Source organism: Ptychodera flava, chromosome 14, assembly GCF_041260155.1.
Source record: "Ptychodera flava strain L36383 chromosome 14, AS_Pfla_20210202, whole genome shotgun sequence".
In the NCBI taxonomy this organism is placed as follows: domain Eukaryota; kingdom Metazoa; phylum Hemichordata; class Enteropneusta; family Ptychoderidae; genus Ptychodera; species Ptychodera flava.
The window spans coordinates 2,972,097-2,994,387 of record NC_091941.1 but is presented as its reverse complement, the minus strand read 5'-3'; the positions used below and the strand labels follow the sequence as shown (position 1 = coordinate 2,994,387).

General features: G+C 37.9%; 1 protein-coding gene across 1 annotated transcript; it reads left to right on the top strand.

Annotated features, from left to right (window-relative positions):
* Positions 1 to 23: 23 nt before the first annotated feature.
* Positions 24 to 21,228, top strand: LOC139150566 (cryptochrome DASH-like). The gene is made up of 13 exons (XM_070723003.1): positions 24 to 179; positions 3,338 to 3,510; positions 11,275 to 11,374; positions 11,681 to 11,799; positions 12,607 to 12,755; positions 13,095 to 13,177; positions 13,540 to 13,598; positions 15,486 to 15,645; positions 15,918 to 15,996; positions 16,478 to 16,695; positions 19,839 to 19,958; positions 20,220 to 20,417; positions 20,753 to 21,228. Exons 1-12 carry the CDS (start codon positions 120 to 122, stop codon positions 20,382 to 20,384), a joined length of 1,485 nt encoding a protein of 494 aa, XP_070579104.1. The 5' UTR covers positions 24 to 119; the 3' UTR covers positions 20,385 to 20,417; positions 20,753 to 21,228.
* Positions 21,229 to 22,291: the final 1,063 nt, after the last annotated feature.

Sequence of the window (22,291 nt, the reverse complement as noted above, 5' to 3'; positions counted from 1 at the left end):
TGCTTTCATTGGCTGATACTGAGTACATCATTGCGTCACAAACCACAGCGCCGCTATATATAACCATAAACGTGAACCTCACAGGACAAAGTTACTGTGTGCGAGCTGTGTAACACGCCATGGCCAGCAACGTGATAATCTGTCTGCTGAGAAACGATCTGAGGCTTCATGACAATGAGGTGAGACAAATGATTTCACCTTTCTCAAATGTTAGAGAAACTACTTTTCCTTGTTGCTAGGTAATGATCTATTTCATATTGTTACGGTCATAATAGAAGATAATAATGACGGTGTCGCCCTTCGTTAATGATGAAGGAAACTCCTTTTGCATTGTAGAATATTAATTGCCGCCTTCTATACTTGAAAGTTTAGATATTTCAGTTTCACGCTGTTCATCTGAGACGAAGGTGCACATCAAACACGTATAAACGGTGATACGCGTCGGATCCAATCTCTTCATGCAAACCTTTGGTGACTCTGAAAACGATTTTAAATGAATGATACCTGCCATCGCTGACAAAATCTACGGTATTTATTTTTCATCGAACATGAAGTAAGAGCGATGATGAAAGTGGCTAAAGTCAAGCTTATGCAATGCCCTGGAAATTACCCACAATTCCATCCGACGATTTGGCCTTGGGAGGCCAAAGTTCAGCTAACCTGGCTAACTCACCACCTGGGGGCGGGGACAGTGCCAGCAGGTAATCCACGTGCGTACTGCAGTTGTTGGCCCTTGTTATCACCCCACTGAGCAAAGAAATGTGATAAAATGTAGTCTTAAGGAATAATGGTGAATTCATCTTCTGTAACGCAAACTGTGACCTAAATAAGTACTCGTGAACAATATATGATATTGTGGAAATAGAGAGTTTTGACTTATCAGTTCGGCTGATAACGTACAGTTTTGATGACAGAACGGTGGGGATTTAGTTCATTGTAAGGTAGAACTGTACCGTAGGTGAGAGTGAGAGCCCCTCATCCGTGCTCACCGGTTCACAGGCACTATCTATCGCTTTCTATCATATGATCGCATTACTAAAAATATTCTGATAAGTCATCGCTATCACCGGAAATCTTCCTTTGTAAATCCATTTTATCAGGTTGTACCTGGAAAACGCTGGCTACGCAATTAAGGATCGTCAGTTGGTCTCCAGCGTCTGCCAATGAAAACAAATTGTGATAATACACACCATACTCAATTGCCAATACCTTGTCATAGACAGCAAAGGTTTACTGTCAGCAAAGACAGCAAAGATTCACAAGAATGTTATCTCAGTTACAGTTTTCTCCCTTTTAGACTACTGTGATACTGTCTTTTCCAACTGTAATATTACTCTCAAAAGCAATCTACAACGCATAATTAATTTTGCAGTTCGCATTCAGTGTGGACTCAAAAAGTCAGACCATGTTTCATCTTACAGACATTCACTCAACTGGCCAACTATCCAGGAAAGGCACGACCAACACTTTAAAAAAATCTATATAGTTCACAAATGTATCAACAACAAAGTTCCTGTCTACTTGTCTGACCTTCTCACAAAAAACAACAATACACCAGACTATAACACCAGAAGTAAATGTCATGTTTCTAAAGCCCACAGCCGCTCATTCAAATATCGATCATCCACCATTGCCAATACTATAATTTAAACTACTTTACTGTGCCTGTTTATTCTTTTCTGAGCCATTCTTGACGGATCTGCATGTCAACTTCCTGCCTGTTTTAATTGAATTTTCGGTGCTCAACCGCTTTTTATGCCTTTCCTTTTGATGTGTAGTTTTATAATTATTTTTTCTACTGGTCTTTTATTAAGTTATTTATTTATTTTATTCTGTATAATTGCCTGTATTTTCATTAAATGCATGAAAATCCATTTATGGATGCATTGACTTTGAGCAATAAAATAACTAAAAAAAGTACTAAATTACTGTCGTAGGAAGTACTGGGAATGAAGACAATATTAAGCTTAGGGCAAGATAGTCTTTGTTTGAAATGGTCAGTTCTTGCAAAACTGATGAAAAGGCTACAGAAGTACATTGTGTAACATTGCTATGCATGCAACGTAAATGGTTTGTGGCTGATTGTTAATACCCATGATGAGATTATCAGAGAAAATCATCAATTAATCTTAACTTCATGGTGAATAACACTGCTCAAACTTTTAACCGAGGATAAAATTTGATGTAAGGCTTATTCAGACAATCACTTTGATCTGGTTTATATGTACGTTGTTCACGCTTTAGGGTTTCAGAAAAGTGTTTGCATTTTTCACGTTTTAAAATTTTAAGTTGTGAACCATCAAGTTTTTCAGTGTACTACTTCATATGTCTTATGCTGGATTAACATTATCGCCTTGTAAGTTTATGGTATTATCTGTGCGTGCAGCAACCTATATTCATGACAAGTGAAGTACATCATTTTCATTGAAAAATGTCTGCTAATGTTTCATATCGCTGCCTCCTTAAATAGGAAGATGAATTTTTCAGATAATGTTATATTTCAAAGGTCTGCAGATAATGCAGATTAGTTATAAACTTGTTCTGTGCTTGTGATCGATAACAATCTGGTCTTGTTCAAGTGGAAGTACCACTTCGTACCTCTGTCAGAACGCATTTTCTCCAGAATAAATTTGGAAAAATATCTCCTAGGGTCGTGTTTAATCGTAAGATGGTATTTTAACCTGTTGTTTTTTGTATCACTGTTGTTTTGGTACTTTTTCGATAGTATTAGACCACTTTGAATCAGAGCTGTTTCATGCAAATGTGACTTTTCCTTCAGCAACGGTGATGTAGACATGGTAACAACAGTTCTAAATTCTGATCAACAAGGCGTGCCATTGGGACCATGGCTTTTGAACGACTTAACAAAAACCAGATGACTTTGCTTTGTGTGCCTTAGGGAAAACTCAGCACAGCATAACACAACACAGCTGAGACAGAAGTCATTGCCTACTATCCATTTTTTCTGCGTTAGAAAAGGCAACCAAATGGAAGTTTCATCGCTGACTTAGGTTTTCAAAGGTTTATAGTTGTTCTACTAACTGTATAGAGTGAAAGGCCTCATGCATCGCTACACGTCTGAGGTTATCATGACCTCAAGAGTCTAGCTTAATAGTTTGAGTGATTTATTAGTAGGTGAAAGTAGACAAACGATGAATAATAAAATAAATAATAAACGAACTACTTCAAATGATGCCATTATCATTTCAACTATTTCCATAGAAGACTTGTCAACTTCCAGCAACGTAATTTGTCCCGTCTCTTGAATGTTAATTGCGCTCCAGGATTTATGGGTCTACCAGTGCCGTTTTAAGGTATATATCTTGTTATTTCACAGGCACTGAACTGGGCTAACCACAATGCTGATCACGTGATTCCGCTGTACTGTTTTGATCCGAGACACTTTAACAAAACAGACAATTTTCATTTCCAAAAGACTGGACCTCATCGCTTTAAGTTCCTGGTTGAAAGTGTTCACGATCTACGACAGACACTGCACAAGCACGGCAGGTAAGAACCAATCGCACGACTCTCCCAAAACGGCAGAGGGACCACTATACACCGCCGTGACGATCACATGTCCCTTTTCAACTGGTTGAGGAACTGTGAATTCATGGTCGTGGATGACGTGATATTGAAAGGGAATAGTACTTGATTAGTCGAATCTAAGTATGAATCAAATCATAATTTCCTTTAGATCCAAGCAATTTTTGAATTTCGCTTTTAATTTCCAACCTTGTTGTTTCAACTCCTGTATACCAGTAAGTATATGCATATTGCTCGTCCTCTGTTCTATCAATAGTTTATGCAAGGTCTTTTTACCTCTGTGGTTTGCGTAAAGGAAAAAACCGACTGACCTTCACTTTGGACCTAGTCTCCACATGTATCGTCCAAACCACAAACAGTAATGCGGTCTGCGTCAAACACGTGGCCTCCACACACATGTTATGTAGGTCATTCCCCCCACACTCATCATGACCTGAGTTCAATTAGTCTAGAACATTCTCAAGGTCACTGCCCTTAATGACCTCACAACCTTGAATTCAATTAGTCATGTTTGGAATGTTCTGGAAAGTTGATTAGTTGTGTAAGGGAGATAATTTTAGAACAGTAATTAGCATGTCAATAAAAGTTCTAGATTGTTCTTATATGCCTTTATAAAAGGGACGTGCACAGCTTCCAGTCAGACTTTTGGGATCGTGTCTCTTGTGTGTTACTAAACTCCAGCAGTAGTCATTCTCAAGACTTTCCAAGACCTTCACTGTCAACGCTGGATTTATACTGTGGACTTTGTGCAGCTTCAAGCCTGCAAGCCAAAGGACTGTTCATTCATCCAACTGACTGTTACAACTCTGAGACTGGAGCTTTGCCGTCCCAGCTGAGATAAGTAGTCTGTACACTTTTAAAGCTTGTACTCTGTCCCTGACTTAGCAATTAGTTTTGTTTTCGTAATAAATTTTGTTTAAACGGAAACTGCTGAGTTCACCCTTTTGTTCGTTTTCTCTGCACGTAACAAAATTGGGGGCTTGTCCGGGAATACGAATATTTTGAGCCGTTTGACAACATTTTGCCTACCTTTTCAAAACTACTGTATACTGTGAACTCAGCAAAATTCAATCATGGCGGAATTCAAGCCAGACGAATTTATGGATGACCTTGATCAGGACACATTTAATTCCCTCAGAAAAGACAACCTCATAGCACTGGCCAATTTCCTTAAAGTAGATGTCAAAAGATCTATGCGCAAGCGAGAAATACAGTTCAAGATTGCAAAACATTTAGTTAATTCTGGCCATCTTGAGGAGTCTGCCTTAAAAGATTATGAGCCTGAGTCTTCCTTCGAACTCAAAAAATTGGAATTAGAAATACAGGCAGATTTCGAGCTAAAAAAATTGGCATTAGAAAAAGAAAAAGAATTACAAATGAAAGAAAAAGAATTACAAATGGAAAAAGAGAGACAGGCATTAGAAAAAGAAAAAATACAAATGCAGTTAGAAATGGAAGAAAGACAGAAAGAGAGGAATTGGAAATGAAAGAAAAAGAATTGCAAATGGAAGAAAGACAAAGGGAGAAAGAAAGAGAGGAAAAAGAAAAGGAAAGAGAATAGCAGAACACCGACTGCAGTTAGAAATAAACGTTTAGAGCTTGGACAGTCAGGAAAATTCTTCCTTCAGACAAGTTTGACATCACTAAGCATTTCAGGTTAGTTCCCCCTTTCCAAGAAAAGGATGTTGATAAATATTTCCTCCATTTTGAGAAAATTGCTCAGAGTCTGAACTGGCCTAAGGAGTCCTGGTCTATGCTTTTGCAGAGTGCTTTGGTGGGTAAAGCCAGAGAAATTTACATTCATGTGTCAGTAGAGCAGGCTTCAAATTATGATTCTGTAAAGGAATTAATTCTCAAGGGCTATGAATTGGTGCCTGAAGCTTACCGTCAGAAATTTAGGGATTGTGAGAAGGTGAAAGATCAAACTTACATTGAATTTGCTCGAACAAAAGAACAACTGTTTGATCGATGGTGTTCTTCGGAAAAGGTCAGTCAGAATTATGACAAATTACGACAACTTGTTTTGATTGAGGAATTTAAAAGGTGCATCCGGAGTGACATCAGACATTTATCAATGAACAAAAGGCAGATACATTGGAGGTTGCTGCACGTTTGGCCGATGATTATTCATTGACCCACAAATCTTCCTTTCTCAGCAAACCATCCCAGTCCTTTTCATACAGAAACAATGCAGGTAAATTTAACTCCTCCTTTTCATCCAAGAATTTTTCAAAGGAGAGTAGGAAATCAAATGACAACAGTTCACAGAGTTCAAGTAACACTCCCACATCATCAGATCCCAAGTCTCAATCTCCTTCTGACAAACAGTTCGGTACACTTTCTTGTAATTATTGCAAGAAAGACGGCCATTTAATGTCAGATTGTTTCAAATTGAAAAGAAAACGTGAAGGTCAAAGTGGTCAAAGTGGATCTAAGCCAACCGGCTTTATTTCTTCATCAACTCAATTAGAGTCTAATAATGTGTGCAACACATTTTCTGAGGTTAAACCCCTCTCATCCCCAATTAATGAGGTCAAGGTCAATTCTTCTCAAGATAGCATTATGGGTATTTTCGAGCCATTTATTCATAATGGTTTTATATCACTTTCTAGTGATTTTTCTTCCGCTACCCCTGTCAAAATTTTAAGAGATACCGGGGCTTCCCAGTCTCTTTTGTGGCAGATACCCTGCCGTTTTCTGAAAAGTCATTTTCAGGTTCTAAAGTTCTTATTAAGGGGGTAGATTGTAATGACTACATTCCTGTTCCTCTCCATAATGTCTATTTGTCTTCGGACTTTGTTTCTGGACCTGTGACTTTAGGTATTAGGCCTTTTTTGCCTTTTGAAGGGATTCACCTTCTTCTTGGAAACGACCTTGCTGGGGACAAGGTCATTACTAATCCACTTGTGACTGATAATCCTAGTTTAGATCAGGATCCAGAGCCAATTGAACAAGAGATACCCGATTTATTCCTTCATGTGCTATACTCGAGCCATGTCAAAGAAAACTTCCGGGAATCAAAATACTCTCAAAAATAATGTCACTGATGTTGACTTAAATGACACCTTTCTCAGTCAGGTGTTTGACACGGATCATTCCGTTATCCCTCGTGGATTTGAAACTTCCAGTAAAACTTCTGCTGACCAAAGTCAGACATTTTCTAGATCAAATCTCATTGCAGAACAACACAAAGACTCAGATATTTTGTCTTTGTTTGACAGGGTAGATGATGAAGGTAAAACTTCAGATAGCTCTGTTTCCTATTATACAAAATCTGGTATTCTCATGCGTAAATGGAGACCTCCAGATGTTTTGGTTGATGACGATTGGGCTATAAAACATCAAATTGTGGTTCCAAAGCCCTATCGTGCTGAAATATTGCGCCTGGCCCATGAAACCCCTGGGCTGGTCACTTAGGAGTCAGGAAAACTTATCACAAAATTCTCAGTCACTTTTATTGGCCTAATCTCAGGCAGGATGTAGCACATTTCTGTAAAACTTGTCACACATGTCAAATGGTAGGAAAGCCGAATCAGACCATTCCAAAGGCCCCTTTACAGCCAATTCCTGCATTTCAAGAACCATTTAGTAGGATTCTAATAGACTGTGTTGGGCCCCTACCAAAAACAAGATCAGGAAATGAGTACATGCTGACAATAATGTGTACATCAACTCGGTTCCCAGAAGCCATACCACTGAGAAATATAAAGACAAAGACTATAGTGAGAGCTTTAGTCAAATTTTTCACTTTATTTGGCCTCCCTAAATGTGTCCAGTCCGATCAAGGCTCCAACTTTATGTCTGGTATTTTTCAACAAGTAATGGATCAGCTAGGCATTAAACAGTATAGGTCATCCGCCTATCATCCAGAAAGTCAGGGTGCTCTTGAGCGATTTCATCAAACTTTGAAAAACATGATTAGGACCTACTGTTTTGACACAGAGAAGCAGTGGGATGAAGGAATTCATTTTCTGCTCTTTGCTGTTAGAGAGTCAATTCAGGAGTCTCTTGGTTTAGCCCATTTGAGCTTGTATTTGGACATACAGTCCGTGGCCCACTTAAGCTCGTTAAAGAGAAATTCCTATCAGACGATGATGATTGTCTGAATATTTTGCAATATGTGTCAGATTTTCGTACAAAACTCTCTAAAGCATGTGAATTAGCCAGAGAAAATCTTGAGTCATCTCAGCAGTCAATGAAAACCAAATATGATAAAAACACCTCAAAACGGAAGTTTGAACCGGGTCAAAAGGTTCTTGTTCTACTTCCGATTCCTGGCAAACCACTCCATGCTCGTTACTTTGGGCCATACCTAATTGATAAGAAATTGAGTGATTTAAATTACATCATAATAACACCTGACAGGCGAAAACAAAAACAGCTATGTCACATAAATATGCTTAAGCCATATTTGGATAGGGATAATCCTACTATAACTCAGCCTGTCAGTACGTCAGTTCTGGCCATTATGAAGATAGTGATACTGAAACTGACTTGAGTGAAAATACTCTAAACTCAAAGCTGGGCTCGGTCAAGCTTCAGAACTCAGAAATCCTGGAGAAGCTGGAGTCTACAAAGTTGGCACACCTCCAGCCAGAACAACAACAACAGGTGAAAGAACTGCTCCATGAATATAAACACCTGTTTCAAGATGTTCCAACGAGGACAAACATCATCTACCACAACGAAGATGTCTGCGACAGTAATCCAGTGGAACAACATCCAGACGGACTGAATCCTGCGAAAGCGGAATATCTCCAGGAGGAAGCCAAGTATTTGCCGAACAATGACTTTATCGAACTCAATAAAAATAACCGGACTTTGCCATGCATACTTTATGCCAAGTTCAGTGCCATTTCGAGTTTTCCAATACCAAATTGCAAGAGGATAGTCATGGGACAGATCATCTTGTTTGCTATTTTTAACAAATTTGCAAATTTAACAAATCTCAGAGAAACTACTCTACAATTGAAAAAGAGTGTTTATCTTTGATATTAGCTTTACAGCATTTTGAAGTTTATGTTACTTCTTCAAATCAGCCAATAGTGGTTTATATTGATCACAACCCTCTTGTTTTTCTGCAGAAATTTAAAGGCAAAAATCAGAGATTGCTAAGATGGAGTTTAATGTTACAGGAGTTTAATCTTGACATTAGACATATCAAAGGCAGAGACAATTTAATTGCAGACTGTCTCTCTCGTATTTAGAAATTATTGTTGTTCACTTTCAAGAAATTTTATTGTTGTTCACTTTCAAGAAATTTTACTTTAGAGTAAAACAAAATTTGAGTACTTAAATCCTTTTCAAGATTACATTTGTAAAAGAAAGATTTTTCTTTGAAAAATTTTTTTTTTTTGAAGAGGGGGTGTGTTATGTAGGTCATTCCCCCCACACTCATCATGACCTGAGTTCAATTAGTCTAGAACATTCCCAAGGTCACTGCCCTTAATGACCTCACAACCTTGAATTCAATTAGTCATGTTTGGAATGTTCTGGAAAGTTGATTAGTTGTGTAAGGGAGATAATTTTAGAACAGTAATTAGCATGTCAATAAAAGTTCTAGATTGTTCTTATATGCCTTTATAAAAGGGACGTGCACAGCTTCCAGTCAGACTTTTGGGATCGTGTCTCTTGTGTGTTACTAAACTCCAGCAGTAGTCATTCTCAAGACTTTCAAGACCTTCACTGTCAACGCTGGATTTATACTGTGGACTTTGTGCAGCTTCAAGCCTGCAAGCCAAAGGACTGTTCATTCATCCAACTGACTGTTACAACTCTGAGACTGGAGCTTTGCCGTCCCAGCTGAGATAAGTAGTCTGTACACTTTTAAAGCTTGTACTCTGTCCCTGACTTAGCAATTAGTTTTGTTTTCGTAATAAATTCTGTTTAAACGGAAACTGCTGAGTTCACCCTTTTGTTCGTTTCTCTGCACGTAACACACATCATTCAAACCACAGACAGTAAAACGGTCTACCTCAAACACGTGGAGACATAACAACTTCTGTGATTTGTACACGTTTGCACAATATTATTATAGCATAAGCTTATGTTCCACATTCAGAACACTTTTTAGTCACGGGTTTTTGTTTTTTTATCTGTTTGTTTGTGTGTTTGTTTGTTCGTTCGGTTATTTTTTTCTGAAAGCATCTTGTCTGACAACTACCAGTCTTGAATAACGAACGATAACGTGACATGGTTTACGAGATGTGACATGATGAGTCAGCTTTTTAGTCTTTATTGTTACATATGGTCACATGCCATCATGTAACAATCTCTTGGGATTTCTTGCGTAACCACAAATGGCAATAAAAATTTGACGAGAAAGATCCGCCTATGAGATCTGCAAATTACCGTGGCAGTCTTTTTTAGTCTTTTGACGACATGAGGGCACCGTGACTCGAAATGCTTGAAATATACGTCAGATCAATATAATCGGACCCGTCGACAAAATTTCCATCAAAAACGGACAACAAGCTCCGTTATTTATTTAGGTCAGAATTTTTTAATAGTAAGCCTAAAAGAAATTTAAATCTCAGCAAATTACCTATGTTTCGTCCACTAGGAAGAGACAGAGGCGTACTCGCTAGGATTTTGTCAAATTGGAAATGTTCACGATGACTGAAACTCGATTATCCAGACCAAGATGAAAACCGCAGTGAAACAATCCCGGGTTCTCGCATTGGTTGTAGAGGACATTTATTATTTGCAAGGCGTTCGTACTTTTTACCTATCAAAGTGTTATCAAGTTAATCAATAGCACTGATCGCAAATGGCGTTATTTTTCTCTCATTAATATGCAAAAAAATATTTTTCCTCATTTTTCGCAAGAACGACGAAAATAAACCTGCTAGTGTTACAATGGAAAAGTCACACTCATATTAACTTGTGGCTCAGACTGCAAGCTGCTACAACAGCCGCGCATGCAACGACAAAGTTTGTCCGAATTTCAGGCAGCGATGTCCTGTGTCGCCCGCGTGCGGCTATATGAAGTGACAAACCTTCGTTTTAGATAAAGGTGATACTATCTGTTTGAATAACAATCACATAAACGGCCGCGTGATTCATGTGCAGGACAAATCCATCCACCAAATAATCGCATTGAAATCTTTGATATCAGCGCCCTCTTTCGAAAGCTTTCAAGTCACGTTTTCGTGACGTCATTGAGAACACAAGTATGTTATCGTTGTCTACTTCGTGAAAAAGTGAAGACGCGGTACTGAGCAATCGTGATAGAGAAAATAAATCAAAAACTGCAGTTTCAACTGCGGATGTGCAAACCATGAAATTGTGTTGTTTGATCCACGATTGATCATGCTCTAACTTCCCATAGAGTTTTATCCGCGGTAAACTATCTCATAGAGCACTAGTTGAGATATGCCTTTCCTCTCTGTGTTCGGGAAATAGCGTTGTGTTCGGGAAATAGCGTTAAGATTGCTTCAGACGTGTAGCGATGCATGAGGCCTTTCACTCTATACAGTTAGTAGAACAACTATAAACCTTTGAAAACCTAAGTCAGCGATGAAACTTCCCATAGAGTTTTATCCGCGGTAAACTATCTCATAGAGCACTAGTTGAGATATGCCATCCTCTCTGTGTTCGGGAAATAGCGTTACTTTCAACGAAGTCAAAAGACCAAATTCAAATTGCATGAGTTCCGCAGACAGAACTCGAATTTCCCCTTTTATTGTATGTCAGACAGATAATGGCAGTGTTTTTTACTACTTGCAGTGGCTTGGTGATCAGGAAAGGTGAACCGGAGAAAGTAGTGCCAGAATTGATAAAATCCATTGGAAAGGGTCACGTGAAACACGTAGTTTGGCAGGAAGAGGTATGTGCATCAGTTCAACATTTCTTCATGAAATCTCAACGATACTGTAATGGACATATGTTTTGCCAAAGCACGAATTGATTTATTTTGTTTACTTTTGACCTGTTACGTTTTCTTTTGGTTTCTCGGCAAAATCAACATTTGATAATAAGCTTTTGTAGCATTGATCGGGTCACATGGGCAAAGTCAGTGTTTTCAAGGAATGCATCGTAATCACGTGACCATATATAGACTGTTTACCTTGCGTCTACACTCTGGAAAGTTCGAGTATGGCGAAAAAAAATATATTATCTTGGATACAAACAGGCAGCACAGGATGAAATTCATGTGGAGAAAGCACTTGAGAAATCGTGTGGTGTACCTATCAAGAAGATGTGGGGTTTGACGCTATATCATCGTGATGATCTGCCATTCAAGATACATGGGTAAGTACAATTTACGATTTACAAATATCGAATCGCGGATGAAAAGAAATCACCTCACACTGACTTTTCGTGATTTGTTTAATCTGTCGTAAAACAGTCAATATCGCTGACATACCGCAGTACAACATTACGTTAAGCGTACGTGCAGGTTTAACTCACATGTTCATTGTATTACGCCAGTGTGTCTGTTTACCATAAAAACGCAGACCATGGTCATTAGCGCCCTCACTGTCTTTGCATAAGCAAAGTAGACGTGGACGGAAGATGCTGCATGCTGCATGTTTCAGTAGTACGTAAATTTAAACCTTTGTTTTCTCTAATACTATTTCTACAAATGGACAAGTTTCTTTAATTTGCAACTAGAGACTAACGGACACAAAATGCGAAATTTCTTCAAGTTTCAATATGCCTATATCTTGTCATGATCAATATCAATGGCAAAATTCATTTCAACAGACAGACACTGGTACTGCAATATCTCACCATAGAGGAACCGTGATCTCAGGTGTAATAATACGTAATCTACAAACGGGTATTTTAGTGATAAAAGTACCGTTACACACTACCTATGTAATCAAAGTTTTAGCTGATGATGGAACAAAACATCGGTGAGCTAACAAATGCTTCTCACTAGCTCTCTAAATCATATCAGCTTAATAATCCGTGATTGTCTAAATTTAAAATGACGGCTATCTTTCAGTACAATAAAAGCATCTATGGACATTCCAAAATTATTCAAACTTCAACGAAAGTATACATCACTATGTGTACATGTCATCAGGAAGATTTCTCGCTTTACCATTGAAGGTTGCCTGATGTGTTTCCCGAATTTCGTGAGAAGACGCTTGCTCAGGTCAAAGTGCGACCAATAATGCAACCCATGCAACGAATGAAACCACTGCCTCCAGGATTACCAGAGGGAGATATTCCTCGAATGGAGGAGTTTGGTATCCAAGGTAAGCCGAATAGGCTTGTGGTTTTGGGATATAGAGCCACCGCTACGCAGACAATGACACTCACACTTCCAATGATAGGATGGATGGTCTTTCTAAAATACACTTTAGCGGCGACGTCGGGAAACAAAATTCCATGCTCTGAAGATACTACTGACAGTGTGTAAATCATTAATGACTGCGTACATAGTCATGATATTAAGCCTTAGTTCCCATTCATCTTTCGTCCCTAAACCTACAGTCTTATGAGACATATATTGATTTAAAATCTGATAATCATCAGAGTTCGTTTGTGACCTCACTTAACTGAAGATTATTGTTGCGTCAATTTTCGATGAACAGCACATGAACCTGACAAGAGATCTTCCTATCAATTCCATGGAGGAGAATCTACTGCCCTGGAAAGACTTCACCATTATCTATCGGTAAGCAAACACTGATGCGCTTCATGCGTTTCTTGAAGCACCGTCTACAATTCTGAGATGTCAGTGACTTTATATTATCAAATCAAGCAGCTCAAATCGTTGTGATTATGAAAATTAGTCTCCTATTTTGCCAACGTATTTTGAAATAAGAGAGAACCAAACGCAGCTTCTGTTATGTTTCTCCTTTGGCTGCCGGAGCAGGATCATTTTCCACCTGTAGGGATTCCAGGAAGTCAAGATCCAGGAAACAATTCAAAACGGTTTGAACGAATAGGAAAAAGAATCATCTCTTTGGACAGTCTCTTTTGTAATCTTCAAATTCGATCCTTCACGTATGGCTGATTCATCGTTTCTTTTGATAGGGCCGTGAAATGCATGGTGTTGCAAATCACGATCATCACACTACAAAGTTCTCTGCTTGGTAAGTAAACACAACATTGACCCAGTAAAGTTGGTTGCCCATAGACTTTCGTATTACTGCTGTAATGACTTTTAAAGCTCGCAACAATCTCGCACCTTCCTATTTATGTAATTTATTCCATCCTCTCACAGAAATGCATCATTTAAATACGCGCAACACTAGTCATGGTAATTTATACACGCCGTCATTTAGAACTGCTATGGGTCAAAGATCATTCGCTTATCGAGCAGTTAAAATTTGGAACGCTATTCCCTCGTCCGTTCGTAGCTGTGAAACTTTGTTATCCTTATAATCTACACTACGTAATTATCTGTATGTTAAAGTTCATGGACGAGGGCTCTGGTTTGGATTGATTATGTCTTGTGAGACCTTTGATGACATTTTAGTGTCGTATATTTATTTATAATCTGTATATTTATCGAAATATCCCCATTTCAATACTTTTTCCATGTATGCTTTCCCTTTGTATGACAATGGACTTATTTTAGAGGGCTCTGATGGAAATTACAATTCATTTTGTAAATCAGACTATCCTCGTTAAATGAATAAATAATTAATATAAGTATTATATAGAAATAATAACGCGAATAATAATAGGTTCAATTTCCATGAAAATTTCACCATAAGGGTATTTTGGGTCGAAAAGACCAAATATGATATCGATTTTACTGCCCCATGTTTCAATGGTAACCATTTTAGGGGTTGAAAATTTCAGTTTTTCTAATATCCCATGAAAAGTTACTTTGATTGATATAAAAATTATCTAGTGGGGAGTTCGGGTCAGAGAACACAACTTTGGGATTGAAAATGTTACTTTTTCCCTAATTCCTATTAAAGAACTATTGATTGATGTAAAAATTTATAATAAGGGTTTTTCTGGTGAGCACACCAAAAAAAATCACACTCATTTTTAATGTGAGATGTTTCCATGGCAACCATTCAGGAGTAAAAATTACCAGTTTTTCAAAGATTCCACCTAAAATCCAGTAATCAACAGAATGAGTTATATCAAAGGGATATTTTGGGTTAGAAAGACCAAATATCCAGTGTAAAAATCCAGTAATCAACAGAAATATTATACCAAAGAGAGAGAGAGAGAGAGAGAGAGAGAGAGAGAGAGAGAGAGAGAGAGAGATTGTTAATATATATTGGAAATCTTTTTCATAGTCGTGACTTTTGATGGAAGAAAACTACAAACAATTAAATTGAACCGATTGAACGTGTATCCATAAAGTTCGCACAAAAGTTAAACGTCTAGGCCTGCTGGTATCGCTTAAACTGCTTAGTGTCACTTTTCCGACAAGCATTTAATTACCCCTTGGCTTAATGATATCCCCCTCTCTCCGTACAGTATGATGCATAATTCTGCGCTGCACGTACAACAATTGGAAGTCACCCCTATTGACAAAATTAAAATAAACAACACCTCTTTTTCAGAATTCCCACATAGCTTCAATGAACTGTTATTAGATTTCTATATAATACTTATAGCCCCTAAACTTGTAATAATAATAATAATAATAATAATAATAATAATAATAATAATAATAATAATAAAGTTGTTATTTTACTAATGTACGTGGAATCATCGAGATGATATTCTCCGCTATTTCTCTCTGTAAACCATGGCACTATACTGTTAGCAAGGTTATGTCAATAGTGCGGATGTTACGTGGATCGCTACCAATCACGTGACAAAGTTGAATGGTACGTTTACTTTTGTTTCCGAGTCTGCAGGAGCGAATGCTTTCTCCTTCAAACACCATGACGCATGCTCAGATTATTCTGAGCTTATTCCCATTACAATTCCGCGTTTTTTCAAAATTTCAAGTGACTCTCAATTTTGCGGTTCTTCTAATTACTGACACTTTTTTCATATGACCGTAGGCTGGCACTTGGTTGTCTTTCACCAAGAATGGTGTACGAAGAAATTAAGAAGTGTGAGCTTAAACCACCATCAGAGGCGCCTATTCACTGGTATGTGTTGGCACGGTCAGACCTATTCAGGATTTTTTCTATCAGTCAAATCATCCATCCGTACAACTTGGTGTGTTATAAATGCCCACTTATTTCCTTAGAGAATACCTCAGTACTTCTTCAGAGTAATTAACGATGTCACACGAGACTTACTCAATTGCTGAGGTGAAGGTTTGATTTCATCCAAATAGTATACGCACGATATGTGTCAAATACACTGACATAAACTCAAATGTGCCCAACGTGCGATTTTTCTATCGTTCTACTAGCACTTTTAAGTAAAGTACAGCTGTATGTAAGTATCTGACTAATGGCAGAACTGTTTTTGTCATTATCATGTAGGATCATTGTGAGTTGATGTGGCGAGATTACTTCAAGTTTGTCTCTCTCAAGTATGGAGAGAAAATCTTCAACCTACACGGTAAAAACATTTTTTATACATGGAAACTCCCTCGGTATGTTTTGTGTATTGTGATCGTACTTTTCCAGGTTTTTTACTCATGAACCATAAGGTTACCCAATCATTTGTTATGTGAAAAAAGTGTGAAACATATAACAAATATGAGACACACAAACGTACATTACGACATGTGTGGATCGAACAACAAATATAATTTTACATCTGATATTACTAAAATTGTCAAAAATATCTTAATTGTGCCGGCGGCAACGATCGGTTGTTAAGACGAGTTCACGCATTACCAAAATCTATCGAAGACATTAAGCGCTGTTACTTCATCAGAAAGTAAGCGACATATGCAATGTATTTCATAAGACGGATGTCATTTGGTAGCATTGCATCGACTCGTAGTTAGTCCAAAGATTGTACCAATTGGCGACAAATATAAGCGAAATTAACTTCATCGCAAAGTCAGCTAATACAAAGTCTACGTTTATTTTAGGTCTCAGGGATAAACACATGGAGTGGAAGGCCGATATGAAATTGTTCAACGCTTGGAAAGATGGCAAAACAGGAGTGCCGTTTATTGATGCGAATATGCGAGAAATAGCTGCGACTGGTTTCATGTCCAACGTTGGCCGACTTAATGTTGCCAGCTTTCTAACTCAAGATCTAAAACTTGACTGGAGACTTGGTGCCGAATGGTTTGAATATCTGCTGGTAAAATTCGTATCTTTGCTTCTTGTTTCAATGTCGAACCTAGTTAAAAGGTTTCACTTTATTCCTTCCATGCATAACCAACATGGAAGTGTCCCACTCCCATACTCATCTTGCCAATACAATCGTGGATGTTCATCATGAAATAATGGTATTGTTGATTGGTGGAATGCAGACTGGTTGATTGGAGAGGCCCTACCACTTCATAATGCTTCAGGACACTGCGCTACCTTTAAGATACCTCCATGTCTATAAAATTGTGAAAGTCGTGGTAATTCAGTTTTTTACACTTCGACTTTTTGTGATAAGTAACATCTACACAAAGAAATGACCGCTCCTCATCGAAATTAAATAATGGCACGAAAATTTGCCCTCCCACTGAATCCATTGCCTTCACAGTATCTAAGGTATGCCCGCTTCCCATTCCCCACAACAGTTCAAGCTGAAAATCTGTTACAATGGATACTATAAGTCACACTCATTCATTCACAGCAGGTCAAGCTGAAAATCTGCGCACGAACACTTTTTGGCACGTAGACCTTGGTTGGCTGCACCTTCCAAATTCTAAGGGACTGGACATAAATTTACAAGGGGGGATGGGCCGGGCCGGTGTTTTTTTGGGGTGGGTCGCCATTTTTCGCGCAAGCATTTTTGAAGGGTCATAAAATTTTGTACAAGCCTATGGGGGAGGGTCACCTTTTTTCATGCATCAAAGCTGAAATTGCATGTGCACGGTTTTAAGAGTATGGAATACTGAAAAAAGAAAAAATACCTCCTGGCACTTTCATTTTCCTGCCATTTCCATTTTCGGCGTGCCCTTCGGGTGCAAATTTCAGGTATAATAAACAATGTATTGATGATCTAAGCAGCCACATTGATTTAAGTTGTCATGATTTCTACTTATTCAACTCCTCTATTGTGCATAACTGTCCCCTATAATGACTCTTTCAATAACAATTTGGGAGATCACTTATTTGACATCATTCTCCCATTGACAATACATTGGGTATAGGTCTGTGTCAAACGTTCATGTCGGTGTATGTACATTTTTATTTTTTGAGGACATTGACAGAATACAAACTATTCAGAATAGTGCATAGTGTCATCAATAACAACTGGAAGCTTCAGGTCGAACAACTTTTGAATAACAATTTAGGATCAGATAACCTATGAGTTATTTGTAGTTTCCTCATAGCCTACAAAGTATAGTGAATCAACATTTCGGTGAAATTCCAAAATCAAATTTCTTGCACAACCATTGACTTGAAACCACTCTAGTCTAATCATGAACATTAATACTTATAATTAGGTGTACATAAATACACAGGTTTACCTAATTTTGTATTGGAAAAATTATTCATAGTTTCATCATAGACTGCCATGTATAGTGAATTGACATTTCAGTGAAATTCCAAAATCAAATTTCTTGCCCAACCATTGACTTGAAACCACTCTAGTCTAATCATGAACATTAATACCAATAATCAAGTGTACATAAATGCACAGATTTACCTAGTTTTGTATTGTAAAAAAATTATTCATAGTTTCATCATAGACTGCCATGTATAGTGAATCAACATTTCAGTGAAATTCCAAAATCAAATTTCTTGCACACCCATTGACTTGAAACCACTCTAGTCTGATCATGAACATTGTTACCAATAATTGAGTGTACATAAATGCACAGATTTACCTAGTTTTGTATTGGAAAAAAAGTATTCATAGTTTCATCATAGACTGCCATGTATAGTGAATCAATATTTCAGTGATATGCCAAAATCAAATTTCTTGCACAACCATTGACTTGAAACCACTCTAGTCTAATCATGAACATTAGTACCAATAATTGAGTGTACATAAATGCACAGATTCTGCAATTTTTGTATTTGAAAAAAATTATTCATAGGGTTTCATCATAGACTTCCATGTATAGTGAATCAACATTTCGGTGAAATTCCAAAATCAAATTTCTTGCAAACACATGGACTTGTAACCACCCCAGTCTAATCAAGAACATAAATATCAATAATCAAGCATACTTAAATACACAGATTTGCCAAGTTTTGTATTTTTAAAAAATTCTTCATAGTTTCGTCATAGACTACAATTTATAATGGATCAACATTTTATGTGAAATTCCAAAAACAAAGTTATTGTACACAGATGCACGTGTTACCACCCTTTTCTAATCAAGCACAATCATGTCAATTATTCAGGGTCCATATGTAGACAAATAGTGCATATTTTTAATTCTGAAAATTTTTTTTACAGTTTTGTCATAGACTCCCATGTATAGTGGATCAACATTTTGAGCGAAATTCCAAAATCAAATATCTTATTCATATGTGCACTTTTAAACAACCCATGCTAATCAATTATATCTATATCAGTTATTAAACATCTATAGATGAACAGATATTGCTAGTTTTATACTGGAAAATACACGTTCGTAGTTTTCTTATAGTCGACTACTATGTATAGTGAATCAACATTATCGATGAAATCTAAAAATTTACATTTTTTGTACAGGCATGCACTTTTTACCTGCCACTTCAAGCAAAGTACATTTACATGAATTATCACACACATATGATTTGATATTTTTTGGACAACACGTTATATCGGCCACATTTTGCCTTCCTTTCGGGAGGGCGACTTAAAAAGTTTAGCAAGTGAGAAGGGGGTCTTGAACACATTGCGGGTTTGTTGGGGGGGATTATTGAGTAACAGGGGAGGGTCACTTATTTTCATGCACGGATAAGGGGGAGGGTCACTATTTTTGACGCAGCGGTGTTTCGAAAAACACCGGACCACCACCCCCCTGTAATTTATGTCCAGTCCCTAAGACGAGAGATTGTATGTCTCTGTAGTGAGCACGTTACTGCCATGAACGTCAAAACAAAGTGCAAGTATGAAATCGCGGCTGACTCGCAGCGTGTTTGCAAGGTTATATCTGATTGGTCGATTGTCACTATTCACAGCCACTTAGGGAGTCTATTTGTATTGTTTTCATTATATTGGTAAGATTCAGCCACCCAATTGGATAACAGCTTCGAAATCGCTGCGAGTCGGCCCTGAAATCGCTATGATTTACACCAACTGTTGGTCAGTTAACACCATGAAATGATCTCGTCCGACTTTCCTAGATTGACCACGATGTCTGCAGTAACTATGGCAACTGGTTGTACAGTGCTGGTGTCGGTAATGATCCCGGCGGCGACAAGAAAATGAACGTGGTAAAACAAGGTTTGCAGACTGACCCTAAGGTGAGTTGCATAATGAACGTATAGTTGACATGCAACATAACATAATTGCTAGAGGAAAAGCCCTTTGATCACGTGCAGGTGAAATAGGTATCCCTGATTTACAAAATAAGCTGAAAACATTTTGAACTCATTTGGATGATAACCCTCAAAACGTAGATGATAATGGTTGGTGACCATGATGCTGATCGTGATTATAGATGTAATAATAATTGTTTATAACTTTGCTTACGGTGACAATGATCGCGATATCTTTTTTAACAGGGTGACTACGTTCGTCTGTGGGTACCAGAACTTGCTGGCATTAAGAGTGCTGATGTTCACGCCCCTTGGATTGTCGGCAGTGCCGCGTTAGAACAGACAGGTGTCCGCCTCGGCAGCAACTATCCATCTCCAGTCATTATGGTACCTGAATGGACTCAAATCTAGGTCATGTGATCAACGGACGAGTGCCAAAAAACGGTAAGGCTTCCTTATTTACGATCATCTTGGTATAGTTTCGATGGTCGACACATTTATTTCTCGCTATCCTTACCATTAAAACTGCTCTTTACCGATCTTTTATTCAAAGTCAACATTAAAGAACTCTAAAACCCGAGTATATTAACTGTATCAAAGGTTGCTTCCGATTAGGAAAAGGCGCTGAAACTTAGAGTTAGCCTGTCGTTGTATTGAATCATATTAATTGGTTAGTGAAGACTAGAGATCGTTATTACAGGCCATGAGTACTCGAGTACGATTCTGGCAACCATACTATAAAACGATTGACAATTGTATATTTCTCTCCTCTGAAACAGATCACGTGACGCATGCTCTGCCACGCTGCAATTCTGAGGGTGAAGTTGTTGTGTAACAATTCGTCAAGATTCATGAACTGCCCCTGCAGGACGGAAAGGATGATGTATTTCTTATGAAAGCAAAACAGTTTGCAATAAGAGGGCCTCGTTTTCATCGTGTTCTTATGTAGCTTTTATAGTCATTTTATTCACCGTGACATTTTTCGAGATGTCACTGTCACAGCATCAGGAGGCTCAGGCATGTATTTGTGTCAACATGCTTATTATTGAGTTGAAATGATCAAACCTGTGACAAAATTACAAAACTTCGCATGAAAACAAGACAGATTATGAACTTAGCCTGTATAATAGTATACCAAATAGTCACCTTATCTCATCAGCTAATCAATCGTATCTTTAAAATCATCGTCAACATAAGTATATGCTTTTTAGTTTTCTTAAATGGCTTCAAGTTTTGACCAATAAACATTGGTTAGAAAAAATGATTTCTCATGTGAAGTGGCTCACTTTAACCTAAAATTAAATACTCTCTCTCCCTCCACCCCCCCCCTCTCTCTCTCTCTCTCTCTCTCTCTCTCTCTCTCTCTCTCTCTCTCTCTCTCTCTTTCTCTCTCAGCTATCCGATTTTCGTGTCTCCCTCTGAAGACGTTCCTTTCGCTCGTATTTCTTTCTCGCGAAATTACTTTCATTGCAAAGGTGATACTCATTGTATTCGAACGATATACAGCGATAGAAATAACCGCTGACTATGTATAAGACGTTAATAATGCTAATTCACATCTAAGACAGGTTAAGGCCAGATAAAAAAAATCATATTCATCGGATTTTTTCGATCAAAGTTCAGGAGCGGCGAACGAAATTTTTTTATTTTTTTAGGCCAAAGGTAAACCGCAGTCACTCGGACTTTTTTGCCGGGATACAGACAAGGCAAAATAATCTTTTCCCCTTTTAGGATAACTAGAAATATCTCAGACAAGATTCACTGATACTAGTTATTGAATTCAACACTATATTTCAGATGTCGCAACAACGTGTTGACAGAGCTCAGCGCAGACACGTCAGAAGTCTCATTCAAAATCCCACATGCCCGCGAAAACCCGACGAAGTGTAGGGCGCCGCCAGCGGCGATACTTAAGTGTTTGCGATGCAGAAGTATGAATTTGCCGAAATCAAAACTAAAATTCCAAATCGGGCAAAGTATAAGCGGCGATTCCGATGAACAATTTATTTTTTCTCTTTGGCCTAAGTAAATTATTTGTTCTGCGTCCATTCAACGATAGGCGGGTAAGTGGTTAAAAAAACAGAAAATTTGACACACAATAAGCTGAGTTGCCAATAAGCTTATATGAGTTTCTAATACACCCTGCTCATTTCTTTTACTTATATGCCTTTTAGAAAATATGATATACAGTTTTACTTACCCAAATGGTTCATTGGTTGTAATATGACGGAAGATATTTTGTTGCAATGAAAAAGATACTGCTCTGTTATGCGCCAGAATATCGTCAACAATGAAAAAATCCTGCAAGAAAAGTGTAT